A 26,761-nucleotide genomic window follows, 5' to 3' on the forward strand; every position below is an offset into this window, starting at 1 on the left:
CTTCAATCTCAGACTGCAAGCTGGTGGCCTGTGGGCCAATTTGGCCATGCATTCATTTTGTTTGGCTAATATGGTGTGTTTTTTTTGAGAACTGAATCGGTTGCCAACTATTGAACATCAGGAGATCTCACATAAAAAAGCAGGCCTTCCAACTTCTCTTGAAAAGTAGGAAGATCTGGCAATACTAAGCCCTCCTTTTCTCGAGGCCACATGTGATTGGCTGGAGCTGAGTAACACTACCCCCTTTGCAAGGTGCAGGCCCTGCTATGCTCTATTGCTTCATCCACTTTGCACTGCTTCATGAATTTCCATGCCCTGTGTTGCCTCTGAGTACATTTGGGATTGCAACCTGTCTGCTGTGGGAGTTGGTTAAGGCAGGAGTTATAAAGGGGTAGAGTAGAAGCAGAGGAGGTCTGAGAAAGGTGGGGCTCAGTGGCCCTGCACTTGCTTTTGCATGGCCTCCATAGAGGCCATTTTGGCCATAGAGGCCATTATTTCTACAAATCTTCATTGAGCACATAGAGAGGGAAGCTGAGCACAGAAGGGTGACTCTGGGTCCCTGGCATGTGCGTCTATTGTCCTGTCTGCATGGCATGCCCCTTATCCTAGAAATTCTTACCTCTCCTCCTGTGTGATGCCTGAGTGTGCTGCCAGGTTTTAGATGATCCTGCTCCTGTGGCCAGCACATTGTGGTCCAGAGAGTGACCATCTGGGCCAAGCTAGATGATAGGGTTTTAAAACTTCCAGCCCATGACAGCATCAGATGAGTATCTTTTTTCAGTGACTGAAGCCATCGGATGAAATGCTTTTGGAGCTTTGACAGTGTTTCCTCTCATGTGGGTTGGGAAAGTAGAGGCAGCAGGTGTAAGAGACGGAAAGAGCATAACATCATAGAGAGAAGAATGGAGAGCAAGACACATTGTGGTCCCTCTGCAATAAGCTGGTCCAGCTCTTAACCTGGGGTCCTGTGAGGTGCTCCTGATTCTCAGTCTATTCTCCTCATTTTAAACCTGGTTTGGTTTCTGGCATGCCACCTGCTTTTGGATCAAACATTCTGTGGGTTCTCTTGAGAATTTCCCTTTGTTGTTCCTGAGGGAGAGTCCAAGAGTAAAAGGAGGAAAATGTGAAGGTGCTTCTGGGCACTGTGACATGGCCTCTGGCCCTCCTGGGAAGTCTGCTCCCAGGTTCCAGACAGCCAGGCAGCTCAGGGATGCCATCCATCTCACAGGGTAGCCAGTGCTCATGTGAATAATACATACTGAAATCCACACCATCAAGACATCCACAAAGTAGCTCGCCAGGTTTCTAGGAACTGGCAACCTGGTATGAGCTCAGGATACCTGGAACTGAGATGTTAAGATGCATGTTCAAAACAACATTAGGTGATGATTCTGAGACCTTTATTTCATTATTTCTACAAATCTTCATTGAGCACATACTATGTGCCAAGAACTGCCCTTGCCCTGGGGATCTTACAGAGTAAAAATATGTAGCCTATAGGGAAGCTCCATATTCCATAATCCAATGTAATGTGATCTTAGTATGTATTAGGTTCTGGAGACACAAAAATTAACAAAATTCAGCCTCAATGATTTCATAACTATAAACCTTATCTCCCTCACATGTAAAATGAGGTTAAAATAATTATGTCACAGGGCTGTTTAGAGGATTAAAAAGAAATAATGCATAGGCACGTTCTTGGCATTTAAGCCACAACAAATATTACTTTCTCCCTGAAAAGTCAAAAAAGGTACTCTTAATTTCACGAACCACAGGTTAGCTTGGCTGGTAGGCGGGCCCTCAACACCTCTTCTGCTATTAGCCCTAGCAAGAACTATCTGGCTTTGGGGTGCCTGGGTGGGTCAGTCGGTTCGGGTCAGGTCATGATCTCGGGGTGTTGGGATCCAGCCCCGCACCAGGCTCCCTGCTTAGCGGGGAGCCTGCTTCTCTTCTCCCTCTGCGTCTCCCCCTGCTTGTGCTCTCTTGCTCGCTCGCTCGCTCTCTCCCAAATAAATAAATAAAATCTTAAAAAAAAATACCCCAAATACCCCAAAACTATCTGGCTTTGTAGCATCTAGCCCTTGGCCCATGGTTTGTGCGGGGCCGGGCCAGGATGGGAACAGGGAGCGCCGGGAACCCGAAGCGGCCACGAGGGGGCAGCGCACTGCAGGAAATCTTCGCGGTCGACCCCAGCCCACTGCCAAACTTCCCTGCGGCTCCCGGTCCTCCGTACGTACTTCCGTTGCTCTGACGCTCCCAGAAGCCGGGGCGTCGGGAAGGAGAGCGCGAATTCCCCTTCCTCTGCGCCTCCCGAGGAGAAACTGGAGCGGGGTTCACGAGACTGCGCCGCAGTGGGCGCGGCGCGGAGCCGGGTGCCCTGCGCAAGGGTGCGGGTCCAGCGGGCAGCGGCGCCGGCCTCGGACCAGCGACTCCGGGGAGGGCGGGCTGCCGCCGGGAGGAGTCCGAGGGCGCCTCAGCCAACCCGAACGCCTTTCCCTTCTGCTTCGCGGGGCGTCCCCGCACCCATACCCGCAGCTCCAGGCTTGTCACTTCTGCGCACCGCCTGGAAGGGGGACCCGACCGGGAGCGCTGCGGGGAGTCGTCGAGGAGGATGCCCGGGTGTTGGCCCTATTCCCAGCTGCTTGCCGGCGCTGGCGAGAAAGGCAGTCGGGATAACACCGCCCAAACTTTCCTTCGCGGCAGCGTCGGGACGAAGCATCCCTCTGTGAGGTTCGCCGAGAGCCGGAGCTAAGACTCCAAGCGCCCGGAGGGGACAGGGCCGAGCCTGCGCCGGAGGGCGCGCACGGAGTTCCCGGGAGCCCTAGAGGTGCCCTAAGGGACAGGACTAGTCGCCGGTGTGCGCCCAGGCGTAGGGAGGTCCAGTGGGCGCAGCGTCTCCTTTCCTGCGCTCCTCACTGACCGTGACCTCTGCGCGCTGCCCGCGCACGTGCTCGCGGCCGAGGAAGAGGAAGGTCCAGCTGAACCCGCTGCGGGGTAGGGGGCAGGGACTCGTGGACAGGCCCAGGGCGCATGGAGGCGCCGCGGGGGCGGTGCGGCCCACCAGCGGCGCGGGGGAGCGCGCACGCTGAGCCCCGGTCTCCCCGGGGACCGGAGCGGCAGCTCCCCGCACTTCCTGCCGCGGGGCTCGGGGCCGCGGGTGGCCACTGCGAGCGCAGCGCCGGCTGAGTGTTGTGCCCGGCGGTGCTCCTGGGCCCCCGTGCGGCGTGGGGCGAACAGGCGGCAGGACAGGTGTAACCCGCAGACGCGGGCGCCGCACTCCGAAGGACTGGGTGGGCTCGGCTGGCCGGGAGTTGGCTCGCGGGGCGCGGAACTCCGGTGCTCACCACGCAGGCCAATCAGCGCAGCACTTGGCACTGCCGCGGCCGGAGCCTCGGGCCGCCAGTCCGGGTGAAGGAAGTGCTGGCGGAACCCGCGATCCTGATGCCCGCTGCCCGCGGCGGGCCCCGCTCCGGCCCCGGGACGTAGGCAGCTGCGCGCGGCCGCCGCCGGCGCCTCCCCCATGCTGCTCGGAGCATCCTGGCTGTGCGCGTCCAAGGCGGCCGCCGCTGCTGCGCAGAGCGAGGGCGACGACGACAGGCCGGGTGAGCGGCGGCGGCGGCGGGCGGCGGCCACGGCGGCGGCGGCGGCGGGCGAGGACATGGACGAGTCGTCGTTGCTGGACCTGCTGGAGTGCTCGGTGTGCCTGGAGCGCCTGGACACCACGGCCAAGGTGCTGCCGTGTCAGCACACTTTCTGCCGCCGCTGTCTGGAGAGCATCGTGTGCTCGCGCCACGAACTGCGCTGCCCTGAGTGCCGCATCCTGGTGGGCTGCGGCGTGGACGAGCTGCCCGCCAACATCCTGCTGGTGCGCCTGCTGGACGGCATCCGCCAGCGGCCCCGCGCTGGCGCCAGCCCCGGCGGTAGCCCGCCAGCGCGCCCCGGCCCCGGCTCCGGCTCGGGGGCGGCCTCGGCGCTCGTGGGTGGCGGGGGCAGCGCGGCGGGCAGCGCCCCCGGCTCCCCAGTCTTCCTCCCTGCGGCGGCCGGCAGCGCCACCGCCAGCCTGCGCGAGCTGGCGACCAGCAGGAGCGCGCCCGTGGCAAAGGTGAGTATCTGCTTCACGGCGCGGCGCCACAGTGTGTGTGTAGGGGGCAGTGATGAAGGGCAGGGGAGACCAGAGGTGGCCCCCCAATGGCCTTTGCCTTGCTCTTCTTTCTCCAACTAGCTTTTCTCCAGGGACTCCGTGAGTGTAACCCCTCAAGTCCCAGTTGCCAACTCTTGGACACCGTGTCCCCCCCACCCCCTCCTCGCAGTTCCGTCCCCTTTCCCTCTGAAATGCACCTGCCGTCCATCCGTCCTCCTCTCTGGAATCCCTTTTCGCACCACCTGCACTTGCTGTGTGCCAGCATGCAGTCCTAGGGAACCTTGCCACTTGTTCATATGTGGTGACACCCCATCCTGCCCCAGGGTGGACTTGCTTTCCTGTCCCCTGCTAATCTCTCGTCCCTACAGTCCCTCTGCTGGCAGGGCCTGTTTCTCCACCTTTTTAACTTTGCTGGGCCCTCCCGTCTACCCAGAAACAGTCTTCTTCCTCTGGACCCCCGGACTAGCCCTGCACACACCCTCTGCCGGCCTTCGGTGAAGTTAGTGTTTAGCGTTTCCTGGGTTCTGGCTGCGGCGGGGGGGGGGGGGGGGGGGGGGGACACTCTTGGCCTCCTGCCTGCGTGTCTGGCCAGAGAGGATTGGGCAGAGGGAATTGTGTGCCTGGGGGTTGGAAGAACATAAATTACAAACTCGTGTTAACAGCAGGGAAGAAGTTCTCCTGGAGGCGGAAGGAGTATTTGGCCCAGCCTTCTTGGACTTGGTCTGTCAGGAAGCCCTAGACCTCTTGTGGGCCCTCAGGCAGGGTTGCATTCCCAGGTGGGACATTATTTGAGTTTTTTTGTGCAACTACATTGTACCACGTCTTTCACTGTTTCTATTTAAGTGAAAGGCTTTATCTTGGGGTTTCAGTGATTTGGTTTCAGAAGTTATTTAGAAGGTGTCCTTTCACACCTTCTGTTGCTGTTACTATTATGGAGGGGGGAGGAAAGCCTGCAGGATGCTGGGTTAAGTGAGAAGCAAGTACTCATGTTTTATATTTTCTTTAAATGTAGAAAATCCCATTTAAAGGTTAAAAAAACCCATTACTGGTCTGTTGTAATTTTCATTCATTTTAGAAAACACAACCTTGTTTCTCTACTTTTGACCGTTTAAGAAGCTGGTGGTGCATAAACCATTTAAATAATCCTTCCAATATGTATAATACAGAGAAGCTGGGAAAATTCTAACCGTCTGAATTACTCAGTACTACAACATCTTTGAGGTTAAGAACTTAAGCCCTTGGGTATTGAGCATTAGAGGTAAATGCCCTAATTTGCCAAACTGGGTGTTTCCTATGGATACAGAATAATGGGCAGTCAGAATACTCAAGGAATATTTATGCCTGGGATCACTGCTGGAGGGCAGGTAGTTAAGTAGTTTTTCTTTGGTTTTAATTGTGATTAAATCCAGTTATGAGTGTGCTTGTTCCTGATTTTTGAACTTTTCCTTCCTGTCCTTGCTGTTTTCATCTAAGGTATTAAAATTAAAGGTCTTTATTTGCAGAATAAGCAGGTTACCACCTCTTGCTCGGAGAACTGAATGGTTTGTGGAATGATGTTTATAGTTAAACGCTAGGACGTTCTGATGAGCGTGTATTTACAGATGTCCTTCCACTGCATTTTATGTGAATTGTGTTTGATCGGAGGTTAAGAGGTAACCTCTGAAATTTGAAAGGCCGTAGCCTGAGGCAGCTCCTAGAACTCTGTGGCATTTGTGGTGTAAAAAATATTGTCAGAGGTTGAACTGATAACTTTTTGCAATGACAGTAACAGGGAGTTAATTTTTTGTTGGCTGGTCTTGGGATTATTGGTGGACTTTCTCTATAGGCATATGGAGCATCAGACTGTTTATGGCTGTCTGAGCTTCAGGAAAACTTTAGAACACAGTTTCTTTCTTTTTATTGTGTTAGCTGAGTGTGACCCTCACCCCTTTCTTCACAGGCCCACCTCATTAGGACTGAGTTTGGGTTCCAGGAAGAGTCTGAATTAAATCCAATTTTTGATCAATATTTGATCATTTTCCAAAAGGCAAAATCAGTGAAGGTGAGGATCATAATATCTTCTAACTTTTTACTCACTGATGTATAAGTCAGTGGGAGTCTTCTTGGGCAGCCAGAAGTCCTGCATGGAGTGTTGGACTTTAAGCAACCCTAAAATTTGACAGGCAAATGCTTCAGCTGAAAATTACTTGCAAATATGCTTTTGGTACTTTACTGTCTTTTGGAATCACTTTGACTCCTCATAGCAAGGCTGAATGCTGGATGTTGCTGTATGTTGTTTAATAGATGGGCACTTATGTTATGATTCAGCAGAGACCATATATGCCTTAGTAGCAGGTTGACTGTTAATGAAAGACCGTCTCCGATTTTCCTAGTGAGATGCTCCTCAAACCTTCTTTTGGACCGATGGGGATATGTAAATGTTGTAAGTATGTAGATAAACAAATATCTGCTTAGATTGTGCATTTACTTACAGTTAGACATTGGGAATGCATCATGTATAAAATGGATTAATTCTTGTTTTGGTTTCACTTGGAGTTCATGAAATAATTTTTCCACACTCTTCACTGGCATCTTTTTCATCAGGGTTTTGGTTCTCAGCAGAGCCACCTAGAATCCTCTAGCCTGGTTAGCAGAACCTCTCAGCAGAGTTCCAGCCTGGTTAGCAGAACCTCTCAGCTCTGCTTTCACTTGAGCCATTTGAGATGCGGCACTTTTTGAATCAGTTAATTATGCTGCCCTTGGAAATTTTATACCAAGTTACAGGTACCCACTGCCTAAGGTTAGGACTGTTGGTTTTTTTGTTTGCCTGTTGGGAAATACTTGCTGTTATGTGTTGCTTCTGAAAGTGATCTTTTAAAAAGTCCTGTTTTAACAGAAGTGTCCAACCATTGCAGTTGCTAAATGTGTGCTAAGTTTCTCAGCCTAACTTGTTTTTGTTTTGTTTTTACAGTTGTGTGAAGTGACCCCTATAACTCCCCCAACTAGCATTGGTTGAGGTGTTTTGGGGCAACATGTTTTTTTAAAAGGGTTTTGTAGTTCCAAATTGAGTAATTTCAAGAGTACTTTTTAATATGCTTTCATAAGAACCCTAATGTAAGACAATTCTAATTTTTTGAGTGATTTTTTTTGGGGGGGGGGGAATCTCTTGCCTTATATTTGGGCATGCACAGAATTTACTGTGGACTTGGAACCCAGGCTGCTCGCAGGAGATTCCTGAGGACACTGGATTGGTGTCCATCCATGACTCTATGAAGGTGAAGAGGACAGGCATTTTTACAAATTAAAGAACTGTAGAAAATTTGGGTAATGCTGTTGATGATATAACATGTAGGCATTAGAGCCTGCTTTGTCTGGGTCGTGTACCTTGAAGTACTTTGGGATATGTTTCAACTAGAAATCTCTTCTGTATCTCTCAGCTGGTGTGACTGGGACCCTGTAATGGGAAAAGTCAAATAAATTAGAGACTCATACAACTGATATCTATTAAATGTTTTATTTTATAAACACATACATATTTGTGTTCACCATGTTTTGGATGCAGGGCTAAGGACTTGTCTTTGAGTTCCAAGTTGACTTAAACCACAGCCAGAGTTTATGATTTCCTATTTGTTTCTTTCAAATGGAGGACAAAGAGACTTTCAAAGAATTCTGAATGGAGCACCTTCTAGATTTTAAACAATTCCCACTTAATGTCGTACGGTTTTGTTTTTGCCCAGTTTGATGATTTTATTTAATTAATTAATTTATTTATTTTTAAAGATTTTATTTATTTATTTGAGAGAGAGAATGAGAGAGAGAGAGCATGAGAGGGGGGAGGGTCAGAGGGAGAAGCAGACTCCCTGCCGAGCAGGGAGCCCGATGCGGGACGCGATCCTGGGACTCCAGGATCATGACCTGAGCCGAAGACAGTCGCTTAACCAACTGAGCCACCCAGGCGCCCTAGTTTGATGATTTTAAAGAGGTCTGTCTTTGGTGAGTATTTCCTGAGTGGTCACCGTGTTTTTCCAAGGAGTGACTTCTTTTGCACTAAATGTCTTTTGTTTACATAACACTTCATTAAAGTTTATGTTTGCCATTTATCAGTATATTTGCATAAACATGGTTGGGAATCAAGCCAGTGAATTCCAAGTAAGCACAGGCGTCCCTGGGCAGGTGTGAGGGCTTGGACAGCAGTGGGCCAGGCTGAGCCTTCTGAGGGGTTGAGTGCTTTAGACCATCGTATGGAGGAGATGGGGAGTTGACCGGTCCAGCTGGTCACCTCTCGGGACACCAGTTCAGAGAAAGTCTGCGGTATCTGGATGCAAATCAGTGTGTGTTCTTTAGTCGTCAAAATTTGGGCAGCTTATGTTTGAGATTTTTCTGTGTGGACAATTACTGAGTGCCTACCATGTGTTGGGCGCTTTGGCATATGTTGCTTATAGAAAGCTCACCATAATCCTGTGAGGTGGGTGGCATAATTAACCAAGAGGGACTGATATATGGGCAAAATGGTCAAGTCAGAGAGCCAGGAAGCGTTGGGTTCTGGGTATGTTCTCAGGCTCGTTCCCCTGCCCTTTCTATTCTGTTCTGCTGGGCTGTATCATTAGGGTTTTGTTGTTGTTTGGTCTTGGATGGAATAAGGACTCCAGAGGAAATGGCCCAGTGCCTGGAGGCCCTCACAGAAAAGCCAGACAGCTCAGAAGGACAGCGGACAAGTGGTTGACTTGTGGTCTCCGTGATGACAAGGGCAGACACCAGCCTTTGGAGACATGACAGATGAGTCACAGTGAAGTCCTTTTGGGTCTGTCTTCAGAAGGCCTCTGGGTGTGGAAACAGCACCTCTGAGACTTACAGCAGTGTTGTGTTTCAGGTTGTGGCCGGTCGGTGAATAATCTAAAGTTACCATTCACTGAGAGCGCTGTGGGCCAGGTGTTCACTGAGTGCCCGTGTGTGCCAGGGCTTGAGTCAGCTGATGGGAATTCATCTCACCTGTTCCTTACTATGGCTCGGTGAATGGGGCAGTGGAGGCACCAAGATTTCCTTGCTCAGAGACACACAAGGAATAGGGGTGTTCTTGAAAGGTGAACTTTGGGCTGACAGGCTACCAGCTTCGTGGTTAGGGGAGGCCTCTCGCTCTATAACAAACCCAGTTAATGAGAGACCAAGGTCCTGAACTTAAGTAGCACTCACTTGCTAGATCCATCTGCCCCCTGGCTGCAGATCCTCTTCCAGTTTGAGGCCGCCATCTTGTAAACCCAGGCTGTGAGCCTTATGGGTAGTTAGCAGCAACCGTGCAGAGTGGTGTGTGGTCCTGAGGAAAGAACATCGTATCAGTTGTGGCTTCGGCGGCATGTCACAGGCAGCTCTACGTAAATGACATGAGGGGTACATTTGGAATCTGAATGGGTGGTGATGGCATCATATCGTCGTGACAAGACTTAATAACAGAAAGGAGGGTTTCTTCCCCTTATGTTTGCTCTAGACCACCCTCACAGACTTCTCTTGTCACCTCAGGGGCCAGAATTGCATGCCAGGCTGGTGCCTGGACCAGCCACAGCTCAGCCAGGGACTTGGCGCACAGGATCAGCCTCCCGTCCAGGGACTGAGGCCCACTGCCTGCCCTGGGCATGTGGCTGCAGACAGGGCAGATCCCTGGGCTTCGTGGAGTCCTGTGAAGAAGGAGGGCAGGGGTAGAGCACAGGTGGATTTATCCTGACTTCCTTACTTCCTCACCATGTGCCTCTGGGCAGAGGTTTAGCTTTTCTGAGCCTTCTTCTTAGGGAGAGGGATCCTATCTGCTTTATCAGATAAATGATACCATGTACCTACAGTGCCTAGCGCACATAACTGGCAGTCATTTCAGTGCCTATTACTAATACAAAAATCTCAAAATTTTGTATCACTAGTATGGCACACTCCACAGGGCCTACCTTCCTGCCAGTAGATTCATTTATATGGTATCCTAAGTGTGTGTGTGTGTGTGTGTGTGAGCACCTGTGATACAATGCTTGCCTTTAGATTCCAAGTTGTCCTGTGTCACCATGACTAGACTGTTGAGCACTGATGGACATCTAAGTCAAGTGCTTGAATCTGTCTGTTTCACCTTTTAAATTGCTTCTGAGTTTTATCTTTGTTATCACAGGTAGTGTTCCCTATTCTTACAAGCTTCATTAAAGTGAAAAAAAAAATCCAAGTTATAATCTGTTTTAAGAAAGGCAGGAGGGGAGAATAACCCCACCCAGTTGTGGGTATAGCTGGTTGGCAGGCTCTCCTGAAAACGAAGCCCACCTCCTTCATTTGTAGGACACAAGAGCTGGTCTACCACTGCCTGGAATTAGGCTGCTCAGTGCGGTTGAGCTGAGCAGAATTCTATCCAATTGTTCCTTCGTTCTAGCTTTTGAGAGCCCGTTTGCTTGCTGGAGCATGACGAAAGCGGGTCTCAATTATGCAGTTGTTTCAAGTGTGTATTTCAGTTCAATCTGTATTTAATCTCTCTTTTTCCCAGTTAACACGCTCTTTTTCGAGGTACATGTTTGAAATAAAACATCAGCAAGGATTGAGTTAGGGGGAAATGCTCTTTATAGCCCCACTTGCAAAGGCCAAGGTCAGTTTTTATCAGACTTGCCTTGCTTGGAAGATCTTCATATTTGATGAATTAGAATACATGCTCAGTGGGTATCCTATTGGAATTCTAATTAACCTTAAAAGAATAAGGTGTCAAGCCGAAGGTGTTGGCAGTGGTGAATGGTTTAAACATTGTGCCAGCACACTATACCGTGGGGCTCCCTTTTCCCATTGAGTGGAGGTTAGAATAAAAGCGTATAAAGTAGTAGCACCATTTGAATTCTACTCACAGATGGCTGCCTTTTTGGGCCCTTGATGGCTTATGGATATTTAGAGATGTGGTTGTCCTGTGGGAGACCTGAAAGAGCATCCGAGAGGAGTTGCTTTGGTGGGTTGTTTCTCTCATCTGGCACACGTGTTTATGTTAACAGATATGATGGTTATCTGCAAACATGAAGATACTATGATATTTGCATTTCTACTTAATGGAATGTGTGCATAATGCTCATGTGAATTTATATGAGTTTAAATGAATTAGGATTTGCTGCAGGAATTCAGGTCAATAGAAGTGGTGAGAGACTTGAAGAACACCAGCACCGGGAGTGGATATAAATGTTCTAGAGCCCAGAGCACGTTCTCAACAATGCTCAGACGGAAGGAGGCTTCCGGGAGCACTGGGGGTTCACAGCGAAGCTGTCACACGGTGGTTTAAGAGATAGGATAGTGTGCATTCTCTTCTGCTTCCCTGCACACTTATTTGAGCACCTACTATGTACAGGCACTACAATAACATTTGGGATACAAATTATATTGGTCTTTAGAAAGTGGCACAAAATTTGCTTGCCACCTTGCCAGCAAATGGAACCCCCGGCTCATGTTCAAAACAGCGCTGGAGTCCTGGCAACAAAAACTACTGTGCCTTCTTTGACAGTTAAACTCCCATGGCTTCATTTGTTCTACACACAACATTGCAGCACTGCCACCTATTCATCCCTAATGGTTTAGAAATTTCTGTGTTAAGAAGTATTTACTGTTTATAGATAAACTGTTAGATTCCTTAACTCCTTATAATCATACTTCGAATTCTGCATAACTTAAAAATTGCACCTACTTCCCCTTCCCGAGCATGGCGAAAGGTAATTACAGCCAGCTGCACTTGTGCAAGATGAAGCGTACAGAGCGTCAGGATGGTGCGGGCACGCAGCCTTTGTGAAGGTCCGTCACCTTAAAACAGATAACCTGTGAGACTCACCTTTATCTACCAGCTTCATGGTGCCTGTGAGTTAATGGTGGCACTAGCAAAGATTGTCTGGATCCAGTTCGTGGTCTAAAGATGTGCAGAAGGAAAGGTAGGTGCTCCTAAAGAAAAGACAGCTCTTTTTTGGCTGAGTAGACGTGCTTTTGTGCCTTCTAGGGCTGCATTTGGATTGTATGGTTCTTAGGGATTTGGACATTTATCTGGAGTCACCATCTGACAAACTGAGCTTTGTCACATGCTCTGTGATAGCAGTTTCCCCAGAGTTAAGGTGTTGCCCCCAACATCTCAAATGAGGTGACAGATCTTGGATTCTGAGGAGGACTTGTTACCCTGTGGTTGAGCCTCACCAGGGAGAACGCAACTGCAAATATCAGCAGCCTGTTTGACAACGGATTGTTCGGCTTTGCAGTCAGCCCTTCACCAGAGACAGCGAGTCCCCCAGAGCTGCATGGGTGAGGGCCCGGCCAGCAGGGGCTGCACTGTCAGTGTGGGACGTATGTGAGGTACATTCACAGGCTGGTGGAAGCTGTCTCAAATACGTCTGCTCCAAAGAAACGGAGTGCTTTATTGACCAGAGATAGTGACCCATAAAATGTTGAAACTCAGATGACAAGGCAGAGGTGAAGAGTAGAGGCCAGTGGAAGGCTTTTCACTTAAAGTCAGGGCAGGGCTCCCTCCTGCTGTCCTTCCAGTGCAGCCATGGCATCCTCTCTAAGGGCCCCGAGCCGATGTGTATGATGCTCTGTCCCAGGATCGGCCACTGACGCCCTATTTCATTTGTTCCTTGTGAACCATGAGTCTGTTCAGGGTCCTTTTACATACTGATGTTCTTCCATTTCCCCCAAGCTTCAGCAATTTCTTGCAAATTACAAAATTTCTTTTTTAATTTAGATGTTACAGGACATAGAATTTTCTTTCCTGTTCCTTTCAGCAAAAGGCATATGTACTCTACATGGGGTTAATAGCCAGCCTGTGAAGTGTGGTTGATATTACTTGTAGCATTTCCTATGTGTCTCCACACTAATCAGTGCATCAGCTTTAACCCCCAGCGCCTAGAGTCCGGCCCCTGGTGTACCAGTTTTCCACTCAATGCTTTACTTCCTGTAACAGCCTCATGGCTTACACACCCTTTCTCATATAACTCTGGGCTGTTCTGGGGTTGCTATGAGCTGAAGAACCCCTAAAATACCCCTGACAGCCAGGCCCTCTGGGGGTAGTCCTGGGGGCAGAGAGGACTTCAAATGCTCTCCCCATCAGAGGACAGGGTGCTTGGTGGCTTTGGGTGGGTGTGGGCATGTCTGTATTGAAGGGATTGGTCTACACCAGGTCCCAGATGACTTCACCTGGGTAAAAAGATGGCTGTCACCAGTCTAACCCACTGAAGCCCAAACCTCTGCAAGCCCTATCTTTTGTCTCTTCTGCACATTTTCTGATTCCATTTTTATTTCCTCAAGCTGTTTTCAGTGTTCTTTCTTCACTGTTCCCTTCTGTGGGCTGCGTGTTTTCCTGCCAATTACTGCTTTGTTGGCCCTTTAAAGTTTGGATCATCTGGCTTTCCCGGAGGCAACAGTTAGTCATGTTGTCTCTGTTCCCCTTCCTCTAGCTTTCTTAGTGATTAGCAGGTTCTCCCCAACACTGAGAATAGCTCAAAGGAGGGATGTGAGTGCCTTGCAGCCTTTTGGCACCTGCCTTCCTTCCCAAGTGCTCCGGGCCAGGCGTGGAGCTGATCCCCAGGCTGCAGAGGTCATCAGTCCAGCCTGACCCGTTCTTTACAGGTGCAGACAGAACTCTGCTGTGGATTCAGGGTGCCTGTCCCGGGAGTGGTGGGCAACACTTGAGGATGTCTGTGAATCCTGGGAGAAGGGTTAGGCTTCTAAGTCAGCATCTCTGCAGAGACGGCAAAATGCTCCTTTGCTAGGCTCAGGGGAAAAGGGGTCCTGAAGGCATCCATGGGAGGTCAGACCTGGAGAGAGAGGAGGGTTCAGAGTGGCTGTGGGGGCCGAGAGGAACACTCCCAGACCGGTTAATGCAGCTTAGCAAGGCTGGGAGCTCACATCCTTCTATGCCTGCCGGGCTACTCTGTGATGCTCACTGGGCTCTCAGGTGTGCTCACTCTGAGGACGAGGGCATCCTGTCTGTGCAGGTTAGTCCCCGGTGAATGAGGACATCTTTCTGGTTGTCCCACCATCTCATGGCGTTCTTGTTGACAGCGGTTTTGCTTTTGGATGAACAGACATGTCTGGGGTCCACAGCAGGGAATGTTCCTGGCTGTGCCCTGTGGGGCATACCCATCAAGGTCATGCCACCTTGAGAGGGGCCTCGTGTCATGGGCTGGCAGCTTTCTTCCTGGAGACTCCCAAGGTAGCACACACAGACCTCCCCGGCTCTTACCTGGAAAAGCCACATGGGGAACTTCTCTGCCTTGTCACCTCTGCCTCCTGGGCCCTGCTGGGTCTTTCTCGAGTTCCTGGGGTTTCTCAGATGTGTTTCCTAAGGGCACCTCTGGTCTCTTGCTCTGGTCTCCCACCTGGCCTCCCTGATCCCTACCCCACTGCTGCCCTTGTGGGAAAGCTGCTGCCTGCTGGGTGGTGATTTCTAGCCCATTGTGCCGAATCATCACTGTGTTCCAAGTCCCCTCTGGGTGGATTCTGGTACCTTCAGACTGGGTAACCTGTGTGCCCCCATTTTGTTGCTAGCTGCCCCCTTCCCACCCATACCCCTCCTGCTGCATTCTTTCTAGCAGTGGGTATTTATTTGAGGTCTTATATTATCTTCTTAAAAATTCACATGAATGTTATTCTAGAATATGCTTCCTCTGATTTTCACATAAAACCATGGGGTTTTCTCCTCAAACTTGGAATCAGATGGGTTTCCCATGATTTCCCACAGCCCTGGCCAACCCAGCTGCCCCCATGGGTTCCCCAGCACATCAGGCACAGCTGTGGGGGGCTGGGTGCCACTGAGCAGAGTGGGGTGGACTGGCTTCCAACAGCAGGAGAGGCTGCTGCACAGGGGGCCTCTCTGAGGAGGGGTGAGTGGTCTCCTGTCTCCTGACAGCGATGTGCACTGAAGGAGGGTTTTAGATGTGACTTTTGTTGTGGGCTTGTCCCATTTTCAGAAGCCCCACTTCCTTCTGTGGGTGAAGAGCTGACTTTGCCCTGGGTGCACCACATGGAGCGTGGCCTTCATTCTTCATTCTGGAGCGTGGTCCAGCTGAGGTTTCTTTTCTGATAGTTGGTGTTTGGCCTTACCCGTGAAGTAATCGTGGATTGTTGCTGAGTGATGGATGTGCTGTGGCTTGTCAGCAACTGTGGGGAAAGGTGGCTGTCATTTGGGAACACTTTCACTTTCTAAATGGAAGTGGGAAACATTCTGTCAGGTTGAGGAATTTTCAAGCCTGTCGGTTTTCAAGGTGACAATTGTCATGTTGACAGATGTGGTGAGGGGGTGTTACAGTGGAGTGTCAAGGACTCAGAGGTAGCATCCTGGCTGGTGGAGGGTGACCTGGCAGGCAGAGCAGGGAAGAGTGCCACAGGGTGCCTGTGTTCCTGGTGGGGACATGGGGAACCCAAATGTGGGGGCCCACCATGATGGCTGCACGGTGTCCCAGGTGGTACCTAGTGATGCTTTATGTCGATGTTTGTGTTTCTTTTAATGATCCTTTCTTTTAGGTCAAGTGGTCCATTAAAATAAAATTATGGCAGTTAACACGAAGTCTTATTTGGAAGCAAATTTAAATAAAAAGTGAGTCAATTAAAGAACCTCATTAAGTAAATACGGTGAAGATGCGGCATGGATGACTATAGTTTGGATAAAAACTGCCTGCAGTCACAGAATAAGCAGACTTTGTTTTTCTAGAGCATCTTGACATTTATCTTTTCCACCCCTAGTTTTCTCTGTATGTGAGCTGCTGGGGTCTGGGCAGTGGGTTTGTAAGATGGGAGAGGATTGGGTGAGGTGAATATGAGAGACAGGGGCAGCATTTGATGCTTGGAAGCCAACTTTTGGAAAAATTGCTTACAATTTTTTTTTTCAACTCAAATAACAAGTGTGAGCAACTTAGCCTTTGGGGTTTGTGTCGGGCTGAAATATCAATGGGGCAGGGAGGGTTAAGAATGACATGTGTCTTTGGGGTCCTCATGCTCGCTGAGCCGGGGTCTGAGCTGGGCCGTCCTTATGCCCATCTGCAGCTTGTGGCACCCACCTGGCATGGAGTCATATTCATGCCCATTTGAACCAGTTGGGCACCAGACTGGTACCTGAACTTGACAACGTGTGATCACAGCAGAAAAGTGGCACAAGGTTGAGGACCGAGAGATACACAAGGGGTAAAGGAAATGGTCAAAACAGGCTCTCCTCCAACCTGGTCCACAGAGCTCAAATGTTCTGAGGGTGGTCAGGCTCCGTGGTTCATCTCAGGGCAGAGGGCTCTGCACTCTGGTTCCCAGTCTGGGAATCCCAGGTCAGGCTCCATGGTCACAGCAGGGCTGTCTGGGTAAGCTGATGACAGAATGCAGAGCTGGGAGGGCCTGACCTAGTACTGACATCTTACAGGGGTTGAGATCCTTTTTGATTTTCCTTCATCAGCTGTGTTTGTGGCACTAAGTTTTATTGTTACTTTCTCAGAAGGGACAGTTAACATCTTCCTTTCTGCTTCTCAGACAGCACCAAACCCAGCTCCTGTCACACTGGGCCAGGCCCCTGATGACCACACTCCCTGCTGGCTGCCTGTGCCCATGGCCCAAACAGTTGTCCCACAATGCTGTTTGGTTGTCACAGCTCCACTGACTCTTCCTTTGGGCCAGGTTCTAGGTCCTGTGGTCTTGTTTCTGCATGGCCCACGGCTGCTCTCTCATCCTGCACAGTGAGGTCCCCCCTGGCATTTGCTCTGTGCTTACACAAGACCCAGCACCTTCTTTGCCATTGATTGAAGGTGGGCCATCCCTAAAGGATGGGTACCCCCTTCCTCCGTCCTTGTCCTTGGGACACTGTAGAGAAGCCTGTCATCATATCATCTGTGTGTGCTTCCTTAGGTGTCCTCCACCCTACCGTGCTGTCTCAGGGGCTGTCCTGTAGCTACTCCTCTTCATCTCCCCAGTGCTGACCACACATCGCTGAGGGACTCTTGGCACTTCTCCAGGCCACGTTTGTCTATGTTCTCATTGCATGTCTAAAGCTCTTCTCTAGAATTTATTCTCTGGTCATTCTTTAGGTCTTGAGTTTCACCCATGCAAATGTTCATCAGGGTTCACTGTAAGTTCACCAGGGTCAGGACCATGCCTTGCACTGAGTCTGAACCCCCTGTGTAGGAGCAGAACTTCTGTAGTGGTACTGGTATTGGTTAGTTGGTTCTTCTGTGCTCAGGAGTGTGGTGGTAGATGGCAATGCTTCTGAAGGAGCAAAACAGGAAAGAACAGATGAGCTATGGAGGGCTGCATACAGCCATGGGCAGGCTTGGAGCCTTGGGGCCTGAGTGTCTGGACTTAGGTGGCCCTCTCCACGTATCCTGGCAGCGTGCTGTGGGCCAGCCATTAGGCACATGATGTGACAGCTGGGCTGCAGTGTCCTCATCTCGAAGGTGGGGACCAAGAAGAGCATCCAGCATCTCAAAGGACTGTAAGCTGAATGAGTTCTTATCTAAAACGTTCTGAGACAAGTACTAGATGTATAATAGGCATTTAATAAATGTCGTTACTGTTATTATTCTTGAGCCTTGAGTTTTCATAATAATAAGTAGTAGAATGGATGAACCTCCAACAAAGTTGGGCTGAGAGCCTAAGGAAGGACGTGGGGGCACAGGTTGGGGGACCCTGCAGAGTCTGCATATGCATATCTTTGTTGCAACTCTGCCTTTCCAAAATCTCAGATATCCCTTTCATCTAGTTCTGGATCACCCGCTGGTGTCCTACATTTTAGGGTGCTCAAGGTAAAGTGATGTTCTTCTTAGCTGCCACTTCTCCCCTGCCCACCACCACCACCCAGACGCTCCCACAGCCACCAGCCCTCGGGAAGGGGGACCCAGAGGCCATGCTCGCCCCGAGGAGTCGGTGGCTGTGGGGCAGGAGGTGGGCCCGGCTATGTGCATAGCCTGTGACCCCTGCCGGAGCCCTGGCCAAGCCATGGGCGGCTCCTTAGGAGCCCCGCTGTGGCCTTTTGAGGGTCACATGATGTTGGCTGGTAGCCTTTCCAAGTGAGTGGGAGACCCAGCATTCCCCTCCCTGTCTCTCAGAAGGTTTGGGGGCTGTGCCTCCTCTCATGCCTCCTCTGGCTCAGGGCCTTCGCTGCCACAGAATTAGTTCACTTTCTGTGGTCCTGCTGGGTGCTGTATGGAGGATCTCCCCAAAGGTACTGACCCAAGGCCTTATTGAGGATCATGGGCGCTGGAGAGGCTTCATGCAGCCTCCCAGCCAGCCCCACCACGTAGAGCAGCCTTCTGTGTCTACAGGCCTCGACACCACCACCCTCCCCATCAGACCTCCCTGGCCCCTCTGCCATGCTCCCCACTCTGGAGAGCCAGCCCTCTGCCCTGGCCTCCCCCCACCTTGCACTCCATTCTCAAAGTCCTATTAGTCAGTCCTGCTGGTGTTAGTACTTTGTCTCCTCTCCTCTTGGTGCCTTTCCTGGGGCCTCCCTCCAACCCAGGGGCCTCTGGGTCTTTCTCCTCAGCCAAAGCTCTTCCCTCCCTCACTACGGTTCAAACAAGCTCCTCCCCTCCCTGTCTCTGCTCCTTCTCCCCTGCACCGCAGGCCCCATGAGCCTGGAGTGAGTCACAGACGGGCTTTCTCTTTCTCCAAAGGAGACAGGTGTTGGCTAGCACCTTCCTAGAGGTGCCGGGGAGAAATGACCAGGGTGCCTGTTTCTTGAAATCACAGCTGCCATTGCTACTGGGAGGTCGTCAGAAGGAAATGCGCACAGGGAGACAGTGCCGCACTCTGTGAGAGTCTATCCGCACAACCTGGAGCAGCCCTGAGGCCAGGTTCGCATCTACACTCACTTGGAAAGGCTGCCAGCCTTGCTGTCAGCAGGGCCGAGTGAAGGCGGTTGTGGAGTTGTTGCTGCAGCGTGCTGGTGGCACGGCGCACGGACACCAGATCTGTGTGTGTATTTATTGTTTTCCATCTGCTGCTTGGTCAACAGGTCTGATAAGAAGCCAACACGTGGGCGAACTATCTTACAGCACTAAATGGGGTTCTAAACATAGTCATAAATGGTCCAAGAAAAGATTCCTCATCAATTATTCAAGAGGGACACATCAAGGTCTTCTAGCTCGTCATTGATTCCAGTTCTTTCAAAATGATTTATTTGTTAATTGTCCATCCAGTGACCTTTCTCGTTATGTTTTCTGCTTCTGGGTCTTAAGGCACTTGGTTTAGTAGTTTGAGTCTGTCTCATAAGTATGCAGAAGTTAAGCACCAGCTGTTTAGGTAAAATGTCTAGAACTTGAGCCTGACCTGTTCATTTTTCACTCAATAACTAAAACATGTCAAAAGACATAGATATGTTTATTTATATACATACATATTAATATATAGAAAATATATGTATACATTTATACTTTGTATAAATTGTGCATTTAAGATTATTTGACTGGCAGTTCATCCCTTTGAATGAGAGTTTGGGGACTAGCTGGCGTCTGCTGATCTTTAGGTTTGCTTAAGATTGCTTGGCTCTTCAAATATATTATGAAAGAGGTCATCTAGGTGGGTTGTGGTTGGTGACTGTGGGAGTCAGGGTGCGGAAAGCACCCCAACATGCTATGTGGCCCATCCAGGTCTTGTCGTGTTCTTCTCCTGGCCTCCTGCCTTGTGTTGTCACTGAGGGTGGGATCCTGGGTCTGCCACCGGCTTGCTGCAGGACTTGGGTACATTGCTTACCTTCCCGAGTACCCGTTTCTCTTCTGTTCATGGCCTGTGTAGAGTGTGCCTGGGGTGGACAGGGAGGTGTGGCTGTACCCAGGGCAAGGTCGGAGGGCCCTCAGTGCTCAAAGTGTCGCTGGGCCAGACCTCACTAGGAAGCCAGTATACTGTGAGTTCCTTCAAGGGTAGTTTTGTCTTTTGGACAAATTGGTAAGAAGCTGTGACTCAGTCTGTGTATAAATTTGTGCACGTGCAGGCTGGTACATTTGAAAAATGGAAGAAGGGTTGAGTGGTTGGCTCTGGGGAGTATGATTGCTGACTGAGGCCATTCTGATGAGTAATAGACCCCATTAGAACACAGTAAAATACTTGATGATGTATAATTAAAGATAACATTAGTCAGGCAGAAACCACAATATTTAAAGATATGGAAGGGATAATTTCTAATGCTGAAAAGTACATTCATGACTTAAGCAAAACATAATATGAATATATTTGAATCATGAAGTTACTAAGACTTGGGTATGGATAGGCTGCTTGTTTGTCAGGACAGCTGGTGTCTCAAATATTTGTCGTGACAGCGACCACAGTGCTTTTAAAAAAAGTATTTTAGGTGAATTAACAGCTTGTGGAACAGTTCTGGATTGGTGATTTTACCAAAAGAAGTTCTGTTTTTTGTTCTTTGTGGAGTGGGCAGAGCCCATGTGAGCTTTGGGTCTGAGCTCCCCTGTCTGCACTTTCTAGTGTTCAGCCGCACATTCCTCCTTCCTCCCTTGCTCCCTTCTCTCATTTACTCATTTGTTTTTCCCTTGATCCACTTTGCTGGGGCCCCATATGCAGGCCAGACACTGTTCTGGGCTCTGGGGAGAGCAGCGAGCTTCGCGACTCTGCTGGTGGAGCTCGCACCCTGGTGAACAGGGAAGGTGTGGCCTGACCATGGGAGTGGCAGCACCCACCTGACTTTATGTAAACTTCTCTAGTCAGACATTCAGAATAGCCTCTGTCCCCACGGGGACCAGAGCTCTAGCACAGATCCTTCAGCTCTGCACTGAGCTGTTTCTGGCTTGGCTTGAGCTCCTTCACTTCCTTTAATCAAGAGTCAAGTGTCTGGCAGACAACTTCAGTTATTAATAACGCTGCTATTAATATTCATATTGGCAGTCTTTTGCACTTCTAAACCTCTTTGCATCTCAAAGGTTACCACAGTATTTCATAAACCGCAGATGAATGGCTTCAAACGCAGGCGGGGGGCTTTCCCATAGTGAGAGGACAAGCAGCATGCCAGGCAGAGAGAGAGGAAGAGCCACGGCGGGGGGAGTTCATTTGTTCAAACGAGCCACCCACTGCCTGTCACTGTGCTGGGTGTACTGCTTGGCCTGCGTTCCTGTCACCTGCAGTCTGGTGCGTGGAGGACTGCACCTCTCATCACAGGTGTGCATGCGGCACCGTGCATGCCGGCACGCTTCCCTATGCTGGTGACATTACAGAGAGCAAGAGAAAGTCTCTGACTTCCCGGAGCTTCCAGTTGGTTGGTGTTATGGGCTATCCAGAGACTGAATAAAATGCTAATTGAAAAATCTCAGCTACAGTGGAGATGTTTTGTAATATATGTATTTTTATACTCTTAATTGGGTTAATTCAGATTTAAGAAAATCATGTGTTCTCTTTGCAGTCGATAGATGATTTTTAAAATCCTATTGGAAGATTGAAACCATCCTTTAAAATACTGCACCTGTGTTCTTATATTGATCTAGCGGTTGCCGACTTGGGTTACATGTGGAAATCCTTGGGGAACTTGCCCAAACACTGAAGTGTGGGCCTGGCCCAGAGGTCCTGATGTGATTGGTCTGGTTGCAGCCTGGCATCGGCTTGTCAAAAGTCCCCAGATGTAGCTGACGCCACCGTTGAGCAGTATTGGTTTAAACCACAGAAGGCCTGGAAAAGTTGGTGGGGTAGAGGAAACCTTTCCTGGAAGGCCATTCCCAACCTGCAGAGAAGTATGAAGGATTGTGGGAGCAGAAGACTGGAGAATCTTACCAGATCTCTGCTGGAAGGATGAGCAGCTGGGCTAGGACAGGTGGAGAAGGGAGGAAGAGTGTTCCAGCAGAGGGAATAGCGGGCATTGTGGCCTGGAGTCGTAAGGTGCTTGGAGCAAATGGGGAACTGAAAGGAAGCGTTTGGGGGCCCAGTGGGGGTCGTGAGACCAGCTTGAGATAAGGTTGGAGGGGAAGGGGGAGACAGAGGTGTGAGACCATGCTAGGGATATTGGTCTTTACCTGATGGCGGTTGGAACCGTTTTATTTATGAGCCTGGCATTATTCTGCTGATTAATTCACTTAACAGATAATTCTTTAGAAAAGTAATTTTGTACAAAAACAATGAATTCAACTCATGAATTACGTAGTGAAATAGGTACTCTGATTACCCGCATTTTGTATTTGGGAAAAGTGAGGCCCAGAGAAGTTGAGCAGCTTATCACACAGCTAGTGGGTGGGAGCTGGGACTTGAACCCAGGCAGACTGGCTTTCGCTTTGGTCTGTGCATTGTTGTGGGACTGGTGCCATGCGCGTCATTTCACAGAGCAGGAAACCAAGGTGTGAGCTGGGATTAGAATTCAGTTCTGACTGCCTCCAAGTTCACATTATTTTCTCCTCACCAGCTGCCCTGACCGAGGGGAAATTAAAATATTTTGTGCTATCTTTTACCATATTGTAAAAAAAAAAATGTATGTATAAAGATGCAAGTCAGTGAGAGAATTTCATATCTAAGCATAAAGAGCAGATGTAGAACGAGGAGATGATGGGGAAGGGATGGGAACAGGAAGATTCTGTCTCTTCTGTGGCAGAAATGCTAGTGAAGGTCAGCTGTGCCTCCCTTGTATTTGGGGAGGCGGGGTCCTTGGGTTCTTGCTTATGTTTGAGTTGTTCTTGATTCACAAGGTGAAATGCACATTCTGGAAAGTGTGTACACAGTGACCCACAGGGAAGTGCCGGTGCTGTCTTTTTGTTCTAAGTTTTCATACATAGGTGGCCTCTCCCTGCCATCTGAGTCTCCTTCTCTCTGGATTGAGTGTTAAAATCAGGCCCAGATGTTTGTGGGGCTCCACATTTGTGGCCATGGAGACAGACTGAATACAGAATTTTTTTCCCCTGGACATCTGCGCTTACATGTCTCAAAAACATTTACAGAAAGCTAATGGATTAACATGTGTTCAAATAAAGTCTTTTGATGGCATGAATTCTTAATTTCATACTCCAAAGCAGCACTGTCCATAGAGAGAATGTGAGCCACATGTGTAATTTGAAATTTTCTAGCAGTTGCATTACAAAAGGTAAAAAGTAGCAGATGAAATTAGCTTTAATACTGTATCTTATTTAACCCACTATATCCAAAATATTGGCATGCAGGCATTAGCCACTACAAATCATGTTAATGAGATGTTTTACATTCTTTTTCCCAAGCTTCGTTTGAAGCCTGGTGTTTATTTCACCCTTAACAGCACAGCTCCATTCTGACTCGCCCCCCTTTCAGGGGCTCAGTAGCCACACATGGCTGGTGGCACTGTGTTGGAGAGCTGGACTCGAACACCTTAGAACACTCCAGGTACCATAATAGAGGTTCTGACGCTGACATGCTTTTTCATGACTGACTGATTTGTACCCATACAGTGTACTTTCAGAAGGTTTATAGGCAACAATCTGAAGTTTCCTCTGATACTTGAATTGTTGTAGTGATAGAATCTGCAAACCACTGCAGGAATTTTGGGACTGAACCTAAAATGTAATAACAGCCTGGAGGGCTTATAAAAGGCACGCTGAGAAATTGCTCTGAAACCCAGAATGCGCACATTTTTCAGACCCAGCTGATTATTTAAATTTCCCAAAGGGAAGTTATTACTTCTCTGACATGTCTCCTCATCAGCAGTCTCTTTTCAATGGTCTTGATGGACATGGAGTCTAATTTTGTTTTTCTTCTGGCCCCTTTTCAGAGGGAGTGGAATTCAGTGTCTGGATTTATGTTCCTTCATAGGAAGAGTGCGCAGTGTCTTAGGATTAAGTGATTACAAAGCTGTCACCTGTCAGCCTGTCCATTTTCTGAGGTGACAGGCAGTATCATAAGGGGAGGTGGACAGTTTCCCCTTCTCCATCATCCCGTTATATTTTTATGGTTTGGGGGAATATGTGTGGGGGTGGCCTGCACTTTCCCTGTGCGTTGTCAAATCCTTTATGCAGTGCTTTTGTTAGCTGACGCGCACAGTGCATTGAGTAAATAATTCTGGGCTCATGTTTCAAGTGAGGAACAAGTGTATAATAGCCTTGTTCTGGGGGCCTGATGTGCTTACAGTAGCATTGCAGCATTTAGATTGAGAGCTAGAATAATGGAAACAGTGGAGTGTTTGAAAGTTCACTACATGGAAATTGGATTTTTGCATTTTATTATTTACATTGTGTATTATCAGATTTATATTTAAGGCTGCGGGGATTATCATTCTCTTTGAATGGCATTATTTGATAAAGAGTTAGCTTTTCATTGGAAATTCAATTAATGGGTTCCCGTCTGGAGAGGGCATGGGTGGGAACCTGGGGTGTCCCCTAGTGTCCTCACGAGGCTGGTGGGGGGGTGTTGGTCACTGTCCCCTGTGTGGCCGCCTCTCAGTGTTTTGTTAGCCGTAGTTGAGATACCTTGTCCTTAGAACAAGAGTAAGTCTCAGCACATGTCCCCCTTCCCTCCGGTGGAGTCCCCGGGCGCCCTGTCTAAAGCTTTAATCTGTGGCACAAAATCTCTCCCGGTAAGGGTCGCACTGAAGCCCGAAGCCACTGACGTGACGATGCAGCCGAGCGTGAGCCCCTCTGGGGAGCAGGTTCCAATGGGCAGAAACGGACCTGGTCCACAGACAGTCGTTGTGAAGCTTTTGTTGGAGAGCCTGTTACCCGCAGAGCAGACCATAGCACTGGGGGCAAATATTTCACTAGAAGAGAGCTAACCTCGGTCGAAGTGTGTCCACATAATGCTAGCCCTCAACCTTGCCTGTGGGTGAGGATCACGAGCACATTCCTTTCTGATAAGAGAAATTAAATTCATACTCAGAGGTGATGAGGGCATTTAAGGAGTCACTGAGAAGGCATTCCTGAGAGAAAGTGGAATTGTATGTTTTCTCTCTACCTTTCTAGGGATTTTTTTTAATTGGTATTTTTGTTGGACAGGGTGGCTCTGTTGAGAAGGAAATAATGGGGGTATTAAAGAGACAGAAAATTTGCTGTGATTCCCCGAGGGGCATCATAAGGTCAGGGGTAGATGGACACTAGACCGGCCCTGGGTGCCATGACTTGGCCCACCTGCCCCCCGCAGATGGGGCCATCAGGTGCTGTCTCTCTGTGTATGGAAGCCACTGCAAAGGAAGAGCACATGGTAGTGGAAGTTCACCCACATGACTGCTTCTGGTGCACTGGGAATGGGTTGTGACTCGGTCCTGCAGAGAATGTACTCTTGCTGTGTGTTTTAGCGCTGACTGAGCTGGGATTTCCTGCAGACCTATCTTACAGAGCCACCCACCCATCTCCCAGCCCTCTGGGGCCTTTGCAGTTGGCACTGCTACATCATTGGTGGGGCCCTATGCGAAGGGAAATTCAAATTATAAGGAGCTTTAAGATACGGCCGTGGTACAGGCAAAGGGGCCCAGACTGTGACTCCCAAGACTCAGGGTGGGGACCAGCAGACCCAAGCCTTTCACGTTGACACATCAAAGTGCAGATACTGCAGTATGCTATGGTTCCCACACTTCGATCTCACAGGTGTAAAGCTGCTTCTAGAGTGTCACTCTTGTCTATGTTTGGTTTCAGAATGTCTGCCCTGCATGGAGCGTGACTGATGGGTCTGGCCCGAGAGAGCTTGCTGGTGCAGGTGGTATGGGTCCTGTGTGGCGCTTTTCAGTGTGCTGTGCTTATCTGGGTGACTGGATGAGTCTGAAGTTGGGAAATGCGGGGGACCAAGGGAGGGAGTGCTTCACCCTTTCCCAACCTTGGGAGGACTGTGCTCTGCTGCAGGTAGCTTAGGGGATGACTCCAGGCAGGTGGTACAGATGAGGTGGTAGTAAAGCAGAGGCTGTGCTGGGCGGGCTCCTGGGATGGGAGCACCAGCTCTTCTCAAAGGTCTCGAAGGGCCTTCCCGAAGACCCCCTCAGCTGGCTTGAATTCTTCATTGGTGGGAAACTAGAGCTCACTCTCAAAATTAGAACTGGGCTTAGGTCATGGCAGGACGGCTCAGCTAAAATTAGAAGGCTCCGGGGTGCACCTCCTCCTTTCTTAGCTCTCCTGGCTTCCAGATGGATAGCTTTGGCTTGTGGTTGAGCTGCCCAGTGTTTGGACAGGGCCAGCATGGGCCCACGTGGATTTGGGCTCTTGCTTAGGAGTCTTTGAGCAGGTGTTTTTGGAGGCTATTCCCCATATCGAGCTGTTGGAGTTCTTGCCCTCTTCCCTGAAGAGGGATTTGCATTTTCCATTTCAGTTGTCACCTTTAATGACTTCAGCCTGGAATGACTCCAGCCATTTCTCTGTTGGATTCATAAAATCGGACAGAGAATGTTTCATGGGTGCTTCATGCACACTGGAGCTCCCCCTGCCCTCTGGAGGTCAGGGTGACTGTTGGACGGGCTGTGTGGGCTGTGTTTCATAAATTGCCAATTGCTGTGCTAACGTTAGGTGGTATTCTATACGATGTGTATTTTGTTTTTATGCCTTATATGGTACTTGTGGTATAATATTACAGTCTTAATGATGGTAGAATTTTGAAGTTGTATCTTTGCTTTGATGAAACATATTTAGTTATGATTTATTTCAAGCAGAGTATCTGCCTGTAATTCAATCCCAAGTCATAACATTGAACTTTGATACGGCTTCCAGTAGTACTTTAGAAGAAGAAGTGAATGCTGTCAATATGTGTAATAGTTCATGTGTTGATGTGTAT

At 49.4% G+C, this 26,761-nt stretch overlaps 1 protein-coding gene across 4 annotated transcripts in view; it reads left to right on the forward strand.

The window, feature by feature from the left end:
- Positions 1-2,194: 2,194 nt before the first annotated feature.
- Positions 2,195-26,761, forward strand: part of SH3RF3 (SH3 domain containing ring finger 3) — a 394,367-nt gene continuing 369,800 nt past the window's right edge. The window contains exon 1 of one of the 4 annotated variants that reach the window (XR_010405756.1): positions 2,195-4,102. Coding sequence is in view for 3 of the 4 variants with exons in the window: in XM_064572701.1 (XP_064428771.1) it covers positions 3,521-4,102 (582 nt within the window). In the remaining variant the exon portion in view is untranslated. The remainder of the gene's footprint in view (positions 4,103-26,761) is intronic. The other 3 variants (XM_064572701.1, XM_064572700.1, XM_064572699.1) reach the window with 3 other exon arrangements.

Source organism: Mirounga angustirostris, unplaced genomic scaffold (genome assembly GCF_029215605.1).
Source record: "Mirounga angustirostris isolate CCGP_5_RB_7025 unplaced genomic scaffold, mMirAng1.0.hap1 SCAF_10, whole genome shotgun sequence".
NCBI classification, from domain to species: Eukaryota; Metazoa; Chordata; class Mammalia; order Carnivora; family Phocidae; genus Mirounga; species Mirounga angustirostris.